Raw genomic sequence first — 17,031 nt, 5'->3', positions numbered from 1 at the left:
CCGATGTTTGGACAAGAGTTGTTTTATTTTTATTTTATTTTTTGTTTGCTTTTGCGTTGCCAGGAGTTTAGCACAGGCGAGAGGTTTTGTGTGTCTCTTGTGCGTGTTATGGCTTGTTTCAAGCCTCTCCTACCGTCCAAAATTTGAAATGGGGTCACTTGGCCATCCAATCTCTCTGCCACGTTAATATTTTTCTTTAAACTCAGCCTGGCTTCAATTCTGCTTGAAGAAGAAGGGGGGGGGGAGAGAAAATAATTCTGCATGAAATTTAGATACTTTTTTAAAAAAGTGGTAACTTCTTCTTCACTGATACATTTTGTGTTCTTCTGATGATTTCCTGCCAAGTAAAATCGCTTAGTAGCTTTTTCTAGGTGGCAGAGGATTCTGGACAGCATTTTCACAGTCATCGGTGTATTTAAACATACTATCCTCAATGTCAACAGGGAAATTATCCCGACAACACAATTTGAGAGGCATCATTTTGTGATCATCTCCCACAAAGTGTTACAGTGCATAGTGTTTGTTAACTCAGAAATAAGCCCAGAAATCAGTTAGGTAGTTTTCAGCAAGTTCCAGATTAACAAAATGAAGATGGTTGTATTGACCAATCCTGCTTTGTTGTTGTTATTTCAGCGATTCGACAGAATGTTAGCAGTCCAGAAAGTGTTGTTTTCATTAAGAATCGGCTCATAAAATAAAGTTCTTTGAATGCTCTGAGGAAAAGCTGTAGACAAAATAAAAGTCCACAGTGAAATCAAACAATTAGCTGCTTGAGATTAAAACTTGTCAGCATTCAAAATACCAGCTTTACAAAGTGCCATTTATCTACCAAACCTGTGGAATTCTTGTTTGCAAAAATGTATTGGATATATATGTGAAAGGCTAACTCCAAGGCAAAATGACCCATGAGGCTTAGTCTATCAACCGTTTATATTTGTTTTGTTTGTTTTACACCTGGAGAATTTTTATTGTTACACCGTAGTGGGAAGACTTCCAAAAAAAATTGCATGCAAATTCAAGTAACAATGAACAAATAAAATACTACATTTATCAAAATGGGGGTGTGATTTTGGAAATGGGAAAGAAACCATTTCCATCCTGCCATATATTTTAAGGAAATGTGATATTCTACAACTTACACATTGAACTATTTAGAAGGAATAATTTTTTAAAGCAGATGAAGGAAGGAAGGAAGGAAGGAAGGAAGGAAGGAAGGAAGGAAGGAATGAAGACTTTTGAACATAAAAAGTGGACAGCTTTATTTAATTTCATCCTTCAGGAACTCTGAAATCTGTATTTCCTTATTGTGCCTTTGCAGCCAAGAGAGCATTCTCTATACACACACACACACACACACACACACACACACACACGTTGGTTGAGAGTTGTCGTGGGAACAAAACTTGAGCATTGCAGCCTGCTCCACAGCAGATACCAATCTTTTTGGAAGGCCTCACTTGCCTTGATCTCCAGCATTGAGGGGGCGAAATGCCAAAGTTTGACTTCTGCACAGACTGTTCGGAAAAAGTGAAATGGCCTTGGAAAGCTCATAGGGGTGAATGGCTTCTTTATCCTGCTCTTCTCACTCGGTTTGAGTCTGGGGTCAAAACCAGCCAAGGGCAAGACTTGTTTGGAGCCCCCGTGATGAGAAAGGGGGCAGCATTTGTAGCAACAATTGGCAAGCCAGCCAGTTCCGCGTTGGTTGAAAGTGCCACAAATACCCTGCGCGCTTCCCTTCTTAAGCCAACACAGTGAATCAAACACCTAGCAGGAACGTGGCCTTCTCGGTGGTAGCATCTGTGTTCTGCCATGGCAGGTGATGGTGGTTATATTGCAATCATCATGACGAAAGGGGGTGACCACCAGGCTGCCTTTCTTTCAAACCTTCCACATTTTCAGCAAAGAAATTTTCAACTGGCCTTATGTCCCTGTACTTAAGTCATTTAAAGCATTCTGTAATCCGAATTATTTTTTCCAGCTAAGGGGAGGGTATTGTGCTCGGGTTTGAAAATGGTTTTGATTACATTATGATATTTTTGTAAATAGTGCAGGGGAATGAATACTGTGCAGAGAGGGCTCGCGTGCCATAGGTTTGCCATCGCGGACCTAAATTATGTAATTTTTTAAAAAATGACAATATCTGAGACTATGACAGCTGCAAATGGTAAAGCAACGTAAATGTCATTTAATCAGTAATCTTAACTTCATTGCTAGCATGATCTGCTTTCTCATACCGCTGGTTTCACAGAGGTGACAAACTCAAGTCTCTTTTGACTTGTTCCCAACAATTTCACACACACACTTTTGTGTAATTTTCTTTATGCTGTCTGTTGTACCAGAAAATTAGTTTGGTTCTATGAGTTTGCTACCCCCTGGTGGCCATTTCTCTTACTACAAGCCTTCTGAACCTGATTAAAATTAAAGACAGCTCCAGTTTCCAAAAATCAGGGATTAAGAGGTTTAACTGTGGTTTACTAATTGGCCATGGACTGAGCTTGCTCAAGATCCTGAAAAAGAGGCACCCTGGTTTCCACACAGCAGCGCTTGGCTTCATACCACACATTAATCCAGAGGCTTTTAGTGCCATGTGTGAATCCAGCTGTGGTGAGGCCCAGTGCCAGATGCTTTTTTCTTCTTCAAACAGTGGGAAGTGTCATCGGTGTGCAGCCAATGATAGGAAAGCAATAGACATAGGGCCCTGGGTGCTCAGAATGGTTTTTTTCTTGCAGACGTTTCATGACCCAACTAGGTAACATCATCCAGTCTCAGGAGGGAGTTGGCTTTGCTCTTGGGAAACCTTTGTGGATGTGGAAATTCTGGGAATGAAACAAACTCCTGGAGACCAAATAAAGGCTCTCTCCGGTTTTACTCGGAAAGGAAAGAATGCTTTAAGAGTTTTATCCCAACATCTATCTGGTTAATGCACTGGGGGTGGGGTGGGGGGTGGGGACAGACTGCAGGCCTGGTTTCAGCCACCACTGACGGAGTAGCAGTGGCCCCCTTTGTGTCCAGGCAGCCCCTTTGGAGACAGACTGGAATCCAAGAGGTCTCCAGGATAGAAAGGAAATGTGATTTCATTTCATACTTGGGATATGTTCCCAGTGTTTGAAAATCTGGGAAGATCCACGTAATAGAATAGAATAGAATATAGGATTCAGAATAGAATAGAATATAGAATTCAGAATAGAATAGAATATAGAATAGTGTATAGAATAGAATATAGAATTCAGAATAGAGTAGAATAGAATTCAGAATATAATACAATATAGAATAGAATTCAGAATACAATAGAATAGAATTCTTTATTGGCCGTGTGATTGGACACACAAGGAATTTGGTGCATAGGCTTTCTGTACATGAGAATAAACAAAGACAATATAATTTGAAAGATACAAGCAACATGGTTATAGTCATAAGTGGGGAGAGATAGATACTAGCAAGGAAGAGAAGAAGAATAGTAATACAGTCTTAGTTAATTATTTGACAGTGTTTTGGGGAATTAGTTGTTAAGCAGAGTGATGGCATGGAGTGGGAGGAACTGTCCTTGTGTCTAGTTGTTCTGGTGTGCAGTGCCTTTGGGGAGTTATCCCATCGCTCCCAGCCCCTGGAGTGGAAGGAGGCCTCCTCCCCCCATTTCCAACCCCGCTGCCTGGGAACAATGGGATTTGTAGTCCACCGCACCCACAGCAGGCTTCTCACAGCCCTGCTTGCCTTTGTAGGTCTCCAAAAAACCAAACCAACCACCCTTCCCGTGAACGCCCATCCCACTAAGGGAAGGGGGTGTAGGCAGCACCTGACCTCCGAGGAGCGATTCCATTGGGCGGCTCTGCAGAGGAGGAGGAGTGGGCTGCTCTTCCCCGCTTCTTAAAGCCGCCCCCCCCGGAGCGCGTGCACGTCTGAATCGGAAAGGGGAGGGAGGGGGAGGAAAGGAACCCCTCTCCTGTCACCTCGCCTGTCCCTTTGATTCCAGCTTGCGCGCGTGCGTAATAGTGCGGAGCCTCTTTTGCCCAGGGATTTTTTTTGGGGGGGGGTGTTTAAAAGAAAACCACCCCTAAATAAAACCGGGTCCCTTTAAACTGGGTGGGCGGAGAGGAGGCTGTCAAGGAGAAAGGCTTTGGAAGGAGAGCGATCTAGCCGGCCAAACGTTGCTGCTTTTGCTTCGCCCTGCTCCGCTGCATCCGTTCAGCTTCGGGTTGGGGTTTCCCCCCCCCCCCGCCTTCCTTTCTTCCCCTTCCCCAAGCCATAAACCTTCCCCATCCAAGCTGCCTTGCTCGTTTATTTCTTTATTTTTAGCATTTGCAGCCTTGTCGCCCCCGCTGGATGCTTTTGCTTGGCTGTCAAGGCAAGGAAGAGAAATAGCAACTGCTGGGTTACTATTATTATTATTAATAATAATATTAATAATAATATTATTTTTAAAAGTCCACTTTCTCTCTCTGGCGCTTCCCCCTACTACGAGTCTATTGGGGTACTATTTGAATTAGAGAGAAGGGGAGAATGCTTTTTGCGGGGAGGCCTGGCCGAGCCCCCCCTTCTCCTCCTGCAGCCTCTGGAGGGCGGTATGGGACGCCCCAATCCTTCCGCGCAGGCATCGCTCCAGTAGCAGTCAGGCATTTTCCCTTCCTGTTCGGACCTTGCCTTGTTTAAAAAAAAACAAAAAAACACCCTAGAAGACTCCGAGGGACTGGCGCCTTGAACTTGGCCTTGATTTATTTCCCCCCGCCCCTCCTTTGCTCTCCCTTTTCCACCCCCTTGTCTCGATTCCTTTTCCACCCACCCCCCCATTCCGCTCCTCTCTCTTTAACCAAACCTCTCTCCCTCCTCCTCCTCTCCTTTTTCTCCTTCCCCTCTTTCCCCCTCCCCCCCTTTTCCACCCTCCTTCCCTTCTTCCATGGCGGAGACAAAAATAATTTACCATATCGATGAAGAAGAGACCCCTTATTTGGTGAAATTGCCAGTTTGTCCGGAAAAAGTCACTTTGGCGGATTTTAAAAATGTCCTCAGTAACCGGCCGGTGCATAGCTACAAATTTTTCTTCAAGTCGATGGACCAGGATTTTGGGTAAGTTGGTCTTGCAATAATTGTTATTTTATTATAAGGTTTTTGGGGGGAGGTTGGTCAGCGTTGTAACTGCCCTGATTTTGCTAGCATTTGAGAACAGCTGGCATTCCCTGCCTGCCTTTTAAACAAGCCTGGGAGTGTGTTTCTTCACGTTTTAGAGGTGCTTCGTTTTCGGGAGCTTCCTTGTCGTGCACCTGTTTTATGGGGAAGACCAAAATCATATGCTTGCTCTGAACCGGTGTGCAATTCTTTCCTGTCTTGGAAAATAATAATAATCTGTACATCAAATGTCATATTTTACAAAAAAAGGAAAGCTTTTTTTTTGTCTCCTCCCCGGTTGATAAAACAAGCCGTCGCTAAAATGGGATAGGTGAAGGTCTGGGATCAGATTTAAGGTCCTCTTGTGTTCTATCTAAGCTGTCATTTGATGGTAGCCGGGTAGAAATGTGGATAAAAACACGTGGAAATAAAAATACGTTGTGCCATACTGGCAGAAGGTGGGCATGTTCAGACGGCAAAGGGCAGAAATATGAAATTTAAAGAGGTGGAGCTTAGATTTTTCTGAAGGAGGAGGCCCTGGGCAAGAAGCTGTGTGACACTCTGGTGCCCTGGAATTATGAAAGTTTGGGGAGGCGATTCTGTGAGAGGTTGTGTTTGTGTGTGGTGTAAGGGGGGAGGGGGGGGCTTGTCCCTTTAGTTTGCCTCCTACCAAAGCAGTCTGAAGTTTAGCTCTTCAAATGCCAGGTGGGCAGCAGTGAGCAGGATTAGCTTTTCGGCTGCCAGTTGCTGTTTCTGTGTTGCCAGTTAGGCCTATTTGATTGATTGATTGATTTGCTCTTGCTATAAAGAAACACTTGACACAAGGGAAATCTTTAGGTCCCACTGATTATTATTTTTATCTACTTATCTTTTATCTATTTATCTATTATCTATTTATCTTTTATCTATTTATCTATTATCTATTTATCTATTATCTATTTATCTTTTATCTATTTATCTATTATCTATTTATATTTTATCTATTTATCTGTCTGTCTTTCTGTCCACCTGTATGTATGTATGTATGTCTGTCTGTCTGTCTGTCTATCTATGTCTATCTATCTATATCTATATCTATCTACCTACCTAGCTACCTAGCTACCTAGCTATCTAACTAGCTATCTAACTAGCTAATTAGCTATCTATCCTAATTATCTAGCTATCTGGCTATCTAGCTATCTATCCTAATTATCTATCTATCTATCTATCTATCTATCTATCTATCTATCTATCTATCTATCTATCTATCTATCTATCCATCCATCCATCCATCCATCCATCCATCCATCCAGCTATCTAGCTATCTAGCTATCTAGCTATCTAGCTATCTAGCTAACTATCCTAATTATCTAGCTATCTAGCTATCTATCCTAATTATATATCTATCTCTATCTATCTATCTATCTATCTCTATCTATCTCTATCTCTATCTATCTATCTCTATCTCTCTCTCTCTCTCTCTCTCTCTCTATCTATCTATCTATCTATCTATCTAACTATCTATCTAGCTATCTATCCTAATTATCTATCTATCTATCTATCTATCTAACTATCTAGCTATCTATCCTAATTATCTAGCTATCTAGCTATCTATCCTAATTATCTAGCTATCAATCTATCAGTCTATCTAGCTATCTAGCTATCTAGCTATCTAGCTATCTAGCTATCTAGCTATTTATCTATTTAGTTTGTCACTCATGTACAAGATAACAGGAGTAAGAATAAACATGGATAAGAAAACAGGAAATGGGAATAGATAAATGGGGACCGGAGGAGGTCAGGAGTTAGGCACTGCTGACCTCTTAGGAATGGGGTGAGGTCAACAGTAGACAGTTTAAGGTTAAAGTTATGAGGGTTTGAGGACTGAACAACAGAGTGGGAGGGAGAGAATGAAACTGTGATACCTATCTATGCTCCTTTTTCTTTCTTGGAAAAGCAAAACAATTGTGTTTCTGCTGGAGGTTAGTTTTTGTCTTTGTGCTTGGGTGATGCCCTCTAAGCAGGGACAAGAAATAAACTTAGGTGTCTAAAAAAATATATCGGAGTCTTTGTGGATCACGTTGATTATCTTTCAAGGTGTGATATTTTGGCGTTGGGATGTTTTATGTTAAGAAATGGTGGCGCCTGTTTTGCCTTCGGTGGGCTTGGATACTTCTTAATAGATCTATATGGCGTCAATGGTGTAGGAGTGCTGTGCTTAAAAGCTTTGGATTTTGTTGTTGTAGGCTGAAAATGACAATAGCGGAAGACGTCAGAGCAATTTTCTGGGGCAACAAAATGTTCTTGTTCTGGCCATTGATAAACTGAGATTTCTATTGAATGATAATTGTGTTTCCAAAGGCCTTTATGTAAGAGAGGGACAGCCAGGCTTAATTAAATGCCTCCAAGGTACCCGAAGCAGGACAAGAAGCAATGGGTGGAAAGTGATCAAGGAGAGAAGCAACTTAGAACTGAGGAGAAATTTCCTGACAGTGAGAACAATTAATCAGTGGAACAACTAACTTGCCTCCAGAAATTGTGAATGCCCCAACACTGGAAGTCTTTAAGAAGAGGTTGGATAGCCATTTGTCTGAAATGGTATAAGGTTTCCTGCCTAGGCAGGGGGTTGGACTAGAAGACCTCCCAGGTCCCTTCCAACTCTGCTATTGTATTGTATTGTAAACGAAAGTAGTTAAATGTAATAGTATATAAAGGGAAAGGAAAACTCCCAAGAAGGCTTATGTCTCCTTAATAAAAAAATGTTGCAATGGATGGCTGTGAAAGTTGGACCATAAGAATGGTTGATTGTACAGGTTGGTGAGGAGGAGAGGGGGAAATCCCAGCTATGTTACTAAGCGAGGTTTTCACAATAAGGATCTTCTCCAGTGTTGTAATAATGATCATTTTCTAATATTCCCATATTATATTATTTATATCTGCCCCCACCCACCCAAGTTGAAGGTAGTACTTCTACCTTTTGTATTTTTTTCTACTTCTAAAGCAGAGACATCACCCTGGCAACAAAAGGGCGCCTAGTCAAGGCTGTGGTTTTCCCAGTTGCAATGGATGGCTGTGATAGTTGGACCATGAGAAAGGCTGAGCGCCAAAGAATGGAGGCCTTTGAACTCGGGTGCTGGAGAAGGAGACTCCTGCATTGAGTCCCTTGGACTGCAAGGCCATTCAACCAGTCAGTCCTAGAGGAGATCAACCCTGACTGCTCTTTAGAAGGCCAGATCCTGAAGAGGAAACTCAAATCCTTTGGCCACCTAATGAGAAGGAGGAAGGACTCCCTGGAGAAGAGCCTCATGCTGGGAACAATGAGGGCAAAAGAAGAAGGGGACGGCAGAGAAGGAGGTGGCTGGATGGAGTCACTGAAGCAGTCGGCATGAGCTTCAATGGACTCCAGAGGATGGGAGAGGACAGGAAGGCCTGGAGGGACGTTCTCCATGGGGTTGTGATGGGACTGACTGGTTGAATGGCCTTGCAGTCCAAGGGACTCAATGCAGGAGTCTTCTTCTCCAGCACCCGAGTTCAAAGGCCTCCATTCTTTGGCACTCAGCCTCCCTTATGGGCCAACCTTCACAGCCATCCATTGCAACTGGGAAAACCATCGCCTTGGCTAGACGTACTTATGTTGGCAGGGTGATGCCTCTGGTTTTTAGTCTGCTGCCTAGATTTGCCATATAGCTTCCCTCCCCAGGAGCAAGCCTCTTTTAATTTCTTGGCTGCAGTCCCCATCTGCGGTGATCTTGGAGCCCAGGAAAATAAAATCCGTCCCTACCTCCATTTCTTCCCCATCTATATCCCAGGAATTGAGCGGGCCGGATGTTGAGTTTCAAGCCAACTTTGTTAACTGCACAGCAGCATAGGAGAATTTCCCTGGTGAGGTCTGTGGTTGGACGTAATATCACTTGTGTAGATATTGGTGGTCCTTGACTTACGACCACAAATAAACCCAAAATTTGTTGCTAAGCAAAACAGCTGTTCAAGTGACTTTTACCGCAATTTACAAGCCATAAAGGTGCTTTCCCCCCCCCCCTTCAAAAAGCAACTGGACTCTTTAGTGAATCACTGCAGTTGTAAGGTTAGTAACAGTTGCTAAGTGAATCTGGGCTTCCACACTGATTTTGCTTGTCAGAAGGGCGATCCTAAATATGAGCCAGTTGCCAAGCATTTGAATTGTGATCTGACTATGGGGATGACGCCACGATCATAAGGGTGAATACAACGCATTAATTTCTTTTTAAAGTGCCTGTATATCAATATATCGATACAATTGAATACATGAACTTCACTACAGTAGAATGAAGGGACGCAGTGGCTCAGGGGCTAAGACGCTGAGCTTGTCGATCAGAAAGGTCGCAGCTCGGCCGTTCGAATCCCTAGCGTCGCATAACGGAGTGAGCTCCCATGACTTGTCCCAGCTTCTGCAACATAGCAGTTCGAAAGCACGTAAAAATGTAGAAAAATAGGAACCACCTTTGGTAGGAAGGCAACAGTGTTCCATGCGCCTTCAACATTGAGTCAGACTGGCCACATGACCACGGAGATGTCTTCGGATAGCGCTGGCTCTTCAGCTTTGAAACGGAAATGAGCACCGCCCCCTAGAGTCAGGAACAACTAGCACATATATGTGAGGGGAACCTTTACCTTTACAGTAGAATGAAAAAAAAATGTACCCCTACCATGCAGGGTTTAGAAACTACCACTAACGTAAAATACAAGTAGTAGGGTCTGTGGGAGTAGACACATTTCATTTAAGCCATGGGTGGTTTAAGCATGGTGTTTTGAAAAACCACAATTAGCAAGTTTTAACTATAAAAGTAACACATCAATCATGGCTTAGAAACCACAGAGGCTGTATTCATATACCCTGCACTCTGCCAAAATAAAACAAGCCGTGTCAATTCATCGGGTGTTGTATTTTAGCTTCATCTTATCTGTAAATCAGCCCACTGTGGCTTGCTTATTCAATGAATCACAGTTCCACAGAACTGTGTATGTCTAGTTTAATAGAAAGAAGGACTAGGGGAGACATGATAGCAGTCTTCCAATATCTCAGGGGCTGCCACAAAGAAGAGGGAGTCAAGCTATTCTCCAAAGCTCCTGTGGGCAGGACAAGAAGCAATGGGTGGAAACTAATCAAGAAGAGAAGCAACTTAGAATTAAGGAGAAACTTCCTGACAGTTAGAACAATTAATCAGTGGATCAGAAGTTGCCTCCAGAAGTTGTGAATGCCCCAACACTAGAAGTCTTTAAGAAGATGTTGGATAGCCATTTGTCTGAAACAGTATAGGGTTTCCTACCTAGGCAGGGGGTTGGACTAGAAGACCTCCAAGGCCCCTTCCAACTCTGCTATTGGATTGGATTGTATATCCATGGCCAATCAATCTGTCTGTTGGAACTTAAAACGAATCCTTTGGAAGGTCTGGCTCTCGGTGGAGGCTGCTGGGAATTATATTCTAAAATTCCTTTTTGTCTGCCCCTATTCCGACCAATATTCGGACCAACTAGGGGATGCAGTGGCTCAGTGGCTAAGATGCTGAGCTTGTCGATCAGAAAGGTCAGCAGTTCGAATCCCTAGCGCTGCGTTACGGAGTGAGCTCCCGTTACTTGTCCCAGCTTCTGCCAACCTAGCAGTTTGAAAGCACATGAACATGACCACGGAGAAGATAGCGCTGGCTCTTCGGCTTTGAAATGGAGATGAGCACCGCCCCCTAGAGTCAGGAACGACTAGCACATGTGTGCGAGGGGAATCTTTGCCTTTACCTTATTCTGACCAATTTGAGAGCCCAGGAAACAGAAGAATGATCTTCATGTGAAGCTAATCAGATGTGTGATAACCATTGGTTATACTCACTTTTAACTATCTTGAGTATCAGCAGAGCCTGTGATGAAGAGATCTTAAATTTTAAGTTTTTATACTCCGACTGCTGAGTGTCTGAGAAGAATTACTTCCTATAAAAGCTTCCCATGAGAATCCCATCCTATAGCGGGAAAAGGTTGCCTTTATTATTTATTTCTCTGACTGTAGCTTTATTTCTAGTCTCATAACCCACCTTGGTTACTTGGCTGATTATATCTTACTTTTTAAATACGTTGATGAAAATTCTAGAGTCATCCAGGTAAACTCTGAAGGTTGAGCCATGGCAACTGAACTTAGTTTTTGGGTTAGTTTTGAGACATTTCACTACTCATCCAAGCATCAGCATCAGTCACACCTAGTTAGGTAGAGAGTTGTTGTTGTTAGTTTTAAAGTCACGTCCGACTCATCGTGACCTCATGGACAACATTCCTCCAGGCCTTCCTATCTTCTACCATCCTTGGGAGTCCATTGAAGCTCACGCTGACTGCTTTGGTGACTCCATCCAGCCACCTCCTTCTCTGTCGTTCCCTTCTTCTCTTGCCCTCTATAGTTCCCAGCATGAGGCTCTTCTCCAGGGAGTCCTTCTTCTTTCTCATTAGGTGGCCAAAGTATTTGAGTTTCCTCTTCAGGATCTGGCCTTCTAAAGAGCAGTCAGGGTTGCTCTCCTCTAGGACTGACCGGTTGGATGGCCTTGCAGTCCAAGGGACTCAATGCAGGAGTCTTCTTCTCCAGCACCCGAGTTCAAAGGCCTCCATTCTTTGGCGCTCAGCCTTCCTTATGGTCCAACCTTCACAGCCATCCATTGCAACTGGGAAAACCACAGCCTTGACTAGACACACTTGTGTTGGCAGAGTCATTGAAGTGTACCAACTCTTCCCAAAGCCATCTCAGGGGTTTCCTCCCCAAATTGGGTTGCAATATGGGACTGAAGATGCAGCAAAATGTCTCAAACTAACAACAACCAAAATCCAGTTGCCATGATTCAGTCTTCAGACTACTTCTGAAATAAAGTTTTTCCCAACTGGATTTGATCTGAATTCGTACCTTTGGCGAGCACACAAATAAAATAACTTGAGCTACGTGTCTGCCCCAGGTGGCTTACACTATGAATTTACACATTATATCCTGGCTCAAAATTTCCTGTTTTTTTACATACAGTATTTTCAGGGTTCTGAATTAGTGTTCAGTCTAGCTTAAAGAACTTTCAACACAAACTAATTTAATTGGCTTTTTTTACAAAAATGGGTTGGACACAGTTATAAAGAAAATGTCTCTCAGTGATTATTGACATTATTTGATGAAAGAGGGATTAGACATAGAAAATGGTTCCAGATGCGGGGGAATAAACAAAAGATAGCTGTTAGTTTATTTTTAGTTGTGAGTTCTCCAGAAGTAGCTGCTGTCCCCTTTCCCAGTAAACGGGATCAAACTGTTCTGCTAATATGTGAACGAAATGAACTATGAGTTGAAATACGAAGACGCCTAATTTAAGTCTTTTAAGGTGGAGTCTTTTTTTATTTTATTTTTGCCCCCTGGCTTGGAAATGTTTTGATCTGTTGGCATTTAAAAGATTTGTCTTAAGAGAATCGTAACACCCAGTTCTTTTATGCCTCTTGTGAATCAGCATTTGAAATGTGAATAATTGCTTGGTAATAAAATCTGCTCCTTCTCTGTTGGATCTGTGGTACCTGGATCTATTTCTGGCATTGAGGAACTGGTGTTGTGTATCACTTGCAAAGGTCAGAGCCAAAGAAGGAAAGATTGTGGAAAAGCACCCATGGATTTTTTTTTTTCTCAAGCCCTATGATTCTGTAAACATGAGGCCGAATTCTGTACTTTTGTATTCCTTTTTTTTTATCCTTGATTCCCTCCCAAATCCATTCTAGCCCTTCAGGTTCAGGAAAGTTGTATGCCCACAGCAGTGACGTGTGGTGAGATTTATGGCTGGTGAGGCAGCAATTTTTTTAGACTTGTGGATTTCAGCTCCCAGAATTCCACAGCCAGGCATGCTCAGTTCCGATTTAAAGTGACAGCATTTGTTTTTCTCCTTTGCTAAATAAGTTTCCTTCTTTCTTTTTCTTTTTCTTCTCCCTTCCCCTCCTTCCTCCCTCTCTCCCTCCCTCCCCCCTCTCTCAAACACACACACACACAAAGTTGCACCAGGAAGATGAAGTTTGAATTCCTCCCCCTCCCTCCGACCCACACATACCTTTTCCAGCTGTTTCAGAGAGGATTTCAACTTTGCTCTTGCCTGTCATCATGAAAAGAAAAAAAATGTAAAAGAAAAAAGGCAAGAGCTGAGGTCAGGCTGGGCTAGTTGCTGCCAGAGTCACCGTGGATGGATCTGCTTAACTGTTTAAAAAAGCCTCTTAAAAAGCGCCCTCTACAGGAGAACTACATCAGGAATTTTTCGGCTTTTAACCCTTGCTTAACTCTGCTCAAGTGATCATAAAAAGTCAGACTAGATGAGGCACGTCGTTCTCCTGCCACCTCCTGTAGAGGGGGCTTTTTTAGAGGCTTTTTAAAACAGTTAAGCACTAAGCAGAGTCATCCATGGTGACTCTGGCAGCAACTAGCTCAGCCTGACCTCCGCTCTTGCCTTTTTCCTTTTACATTTTTCTTTTCTTTTCATGATGACAGTGGTGAGGCTCTGCCTCCCCTGACTGCACGTCCCTGGCCCACAGAGAGAAAAATCAATGGAGCTTGATGGCCAAATAGCATTTTCCATAAGAGTTCCTTGGTGCTCTCTCTAAACTTGCTTTCTTTATTGAATTCTACTGTATATAGTGCAATATTAATTCAATATCAGGGGTTTTCAATTCAATATAGAATGTAATGTATAATGTACACTGAAGATGGCATTTAATTTCGTTGTACGCGGTGCAATGACAATAAAGTAAACTATAACTATAAAGGGACACGGTGGCTCAGTAGCTAAGACGCTGAGCTTGTTGATCAGAAAGGTCGGCAGTTCGGCGGTTCGAACCTCTAGTGCCGCGTAACAGAGTGAGATCCACTGACTTGTCCCAGCTTCTGCCAACCTAGCAGTTCGAAAGCACATAAAAATGCAAGTAGAAAAATAGGAAGGGAACAGCATCCGATGCGCCTTCGGGCGTTGAGTCATGCCAGCCACATGACCATGGAGGCATCTTCGGACAGCGCTGGCTCTTCGGCTTTGAAACGGAGATGAGCATCTATAGTTGTCAAACCAATCACTACAGTTGTTAAGTTTACCAACTTAACAGTTGGTAAACCTGTTGGTAAACACAATTGTTAAGTGAATCTTGACTTTGCTTGTCAGAAGTTGATCACGTAATCTCAGGAGAGTGCAACGGTCATAAATACACACCGTTTGCCAAGCACCTGAATTTTAATCACAACTCGGATTCTGTAACGGTTATCGGTGTGAAAAACAGTCACAAGTCACTTTTTTCTGTGCTGTTGTAACTTCGAACTGTCATTAAACAAATGGTTGTACGTCAAGGACTACTAATGCTACTGTTTGCCACTGAAGTCATTCCATAAACAATCCACAGAAATATGTTGTTTCTTCCTTCCAAATCCCTTCTTATTCTGGAAATAGCACATACATAAATTTCTTCTCTATGGATTGGCCCACTCTCTCTCTAAAGCAAAAGGGACGTGGTGGCTAAGAAGCTGAGCTTGTCGATCAGAAAGCTCGGCAGTTCGGCGGTTTGAATCCCTAGCGCCGCGTAACGGAGTGAGCTCCCGTGACTTGTCCCAGCTTCTGCCAACCTAGCAGTTCGAAAGCACGTAAAAAATGCAAGTAGAAAAATAGGAACCACCTTTGGTGAGAAGGGAACAGTGTTCTGTGCATCTTCGGCGTTTAATCAGGCCAGCCACATGACCACGGAGACGTCTTCGGACAGTGCTGGCTCTTGTGCTTTGAAAAGGAGATGAGCACCGCCCCCTAGAGTCAGGAACGGCTAGCACATATGTGCGAGGGGAACCTTTACCTTTACCTTACCCCATCCCATTGCAAGTGGTAATTAGATTAAATTCTACAGCTTGAAATAAAAAAAATCCAAGCTCTGATCCAAGCTAAAAGAGCCGAGATGGCGCAGTGTTAGAGTGCAGTACTGCAGGCCACTTCAGCTGACTGTTATCTGCAGTTCAGTGGTTCTAATCTCACCGGCTCCAGGTTGACTCAGCCTTCCATCCTTCCGAGGTGGGTGAAATGAGGACCCAGACTGTGGGGGCGATATGCTGACTCTGTAAACCGCTTAGAGAGGGCTGAAAGCCCTATGAAGCGGTATATAAGTCTAACTGCTATTGCTACTGCTATTGCTATTGTTTTCTTAGCACAGTTGCAGGGTGGCTGCACGGAGCTATAATTTGGCAAGGTTTCCAGCCCTGGCATGGTGGGGTTGTTTTTTCCCCCCTATTGAGAAGCCCAGCCAGGCGTGGGGAGAGGAAAATACTCTGGCATCAGGAGGGCAAATGGAAGCTGAACCTTGTAGAGGAGACTGCCTGGCTGGATGTTCTGTGCAATATCGGACATACTGTCATAAAAGCATATCCTTTTCCTGGTTCCTCTCAGAGCAATTCTGGAATAGTAAATGGCTCAAGAATTCCCCAGACTGCTGAATTGGTTCCTGTCCACAAGAGGCTAAGGGGGAAACCGTGGTCAGGCATGGATTTGGAGCTCAGCCAATATCTGGATAGAACTATGATCAAGCATCTGTTTCCTTTGTATATTTCGTCAGCTGAATAATTAATACACCACTGAGCTGTGATTGGAGATAACAGAATTGGAAGGGACCTTGGAGGTCTTCTAGTCCAACCCCCTGCTCAAGCAGGAAACCCCATCCCATTTCAGACAAATGGTTGTCCAGTCTCTTCTTAAAAACCTCAGGTCTTGGAGCATTCACAACTTCTGGAGGCAAATTGTTTCACCAATTAATCGTTCTCACTGTCAGGAAGTTTCTCCTTAATTCCAGGTTGCTTCTTTCCTTGATTAATACTATACCATACTTCACCAGAGTTGGAAGGTACCTTGGAGGTCTTCTAGTCCAACCCCCTGCCTAGGCAGGAAAGCCTATACCGTTTCAGACAAATGGCTGTCCAACATCTTCTTAAAGGCTTCCAGTGTTGGGGCATTCACAACCTCTGGAGGCAACTTCTGTTCCACTGATTAATTGTTCTCACTGTCAGGAAATTTCTCCTCACTTCTAAGTAGCTTCTCTCCTTGATTAGTTTTCACCCATTGCTTCTTGCCCTGCCCTCAGGTGCCTTGGAGAATAGCTTGACTCCCTCTTCTTTGGGGCAGCCCCTGAGATATTGGAAGACTGCTATCGTGTCTCCCCTAGTTCTCCTTTTTATTAAATTAGACATACCCAGTTCCTGCAACCGTTCTTCATATGTTTTAGTCTCCAGTCCCCTAAACCTCTTTGTTGCTCTTCGCTGCACTCTTTTTAGAGTCTCCACATCTTTTCTACATTGTGGTGACCTAAACTTGGATGCCGTATTCTAAGGGTGGCCTTACCAAGGCCTTATGAAGTGGTGTTAACACTTCGCACGGTGGACTCTTCTGTTTCCCTGTTCTGACATGTGACAGATTTTGTGAGCTGGGCTCCAATCCACTTTTGCTATATCCTGAAAAGAAATTCCAGGAATTTCAAGGAAGAGTTTTGGCAGGGTGTGTGAGAGTTGGATTGGGGAGTGGAACTGAGGGTGCTGAAAAAGGGCACTTTCAGCCGGCTGGCATCCTGACTAGCACTGGTACACAGTGCTAGTAGGATATCGGTGGGAGGCGTTCTTGGAACCGTTCCCCTTGGCTCGGTGTTTGCGAGCTACTCCAGGCCTTCTAAAGAGGATGCTGTACCACAGGGCTGGGTTCCTGCCAGTTCTAAGCTCTTCTATAGAAGAAGTTCCACAAATCTACCATACCGTTTAGAACCGGTTCCAGCTCCCTCCCTCCGCCCGTCTGCACATCATCAAGATGAAGAGCGAGAGGAGGAATTCTAGGAGTTGAAGTCCATAAGTCTTAAAGTTTGAACTGTGGGTTTTTTTTCTAAAGGGTTAGGGGTGCAAGGGTCTTGCAACTTGACAGCTTTAAGACTTGC

The 17,031-nt window shown here is 43.6% G+C and overlaps 1 protein-coding gene across 4 annotated transcripts in view; it reads left to right on the top strand.

Annotated features, from left to right (window-relative positions):
• Window positions 1-3,906: 3,906 nt before the first annotated feature.
• Window positions 3,907-17,031, top strand: part of DVL1 (dishevelled segment polarity protein 1) — a 73,200-nt gene continuing 60,075 nt past the window's right edge. For 2 of the 4 annotated variants that reach the window (XM_087702341.1, XM_087702339.1), the window contains exon 1: window positions 3,907-5,061. In XM_087702341.1, the coding sequence (XP_087558467.1) occupies window positions 4,892-5,061 (170 nt within the window). In that variant the 5' untranslated portion in view covers window positions 3,907-4,891. The remainder of the gene's footprint in view (window positions 5,062-17,031) is intronic. The other 2 variants (XM_087702340.1, XM_087702342.1) reach the window with 2 other exon arrangements.

Source organism: Thamnophis sirtalis, unplaced genomic scaffold (assembly GCF_051295495.1).
Source record: "Thamnophis sirtalis isolate CommonGarterSnake01/CBP01778 unplaced genomic scaffold, rThaSir2_p1.2 scaffold_15, whole genome shotgun sequence".
In the NCBI taxonomy this organism is placed as follows: Eukaryota; Metazoa; Chordata; class Lepidosauria; order Squamata; family Natricidae; genus Thamnophis; species Thamnophis sirtalis.
The sequence above is the reverse complement of the archived record's forward strand: the minus strand, read 5'-3'. Positions and strand labels throughout refer to the sequence as shown.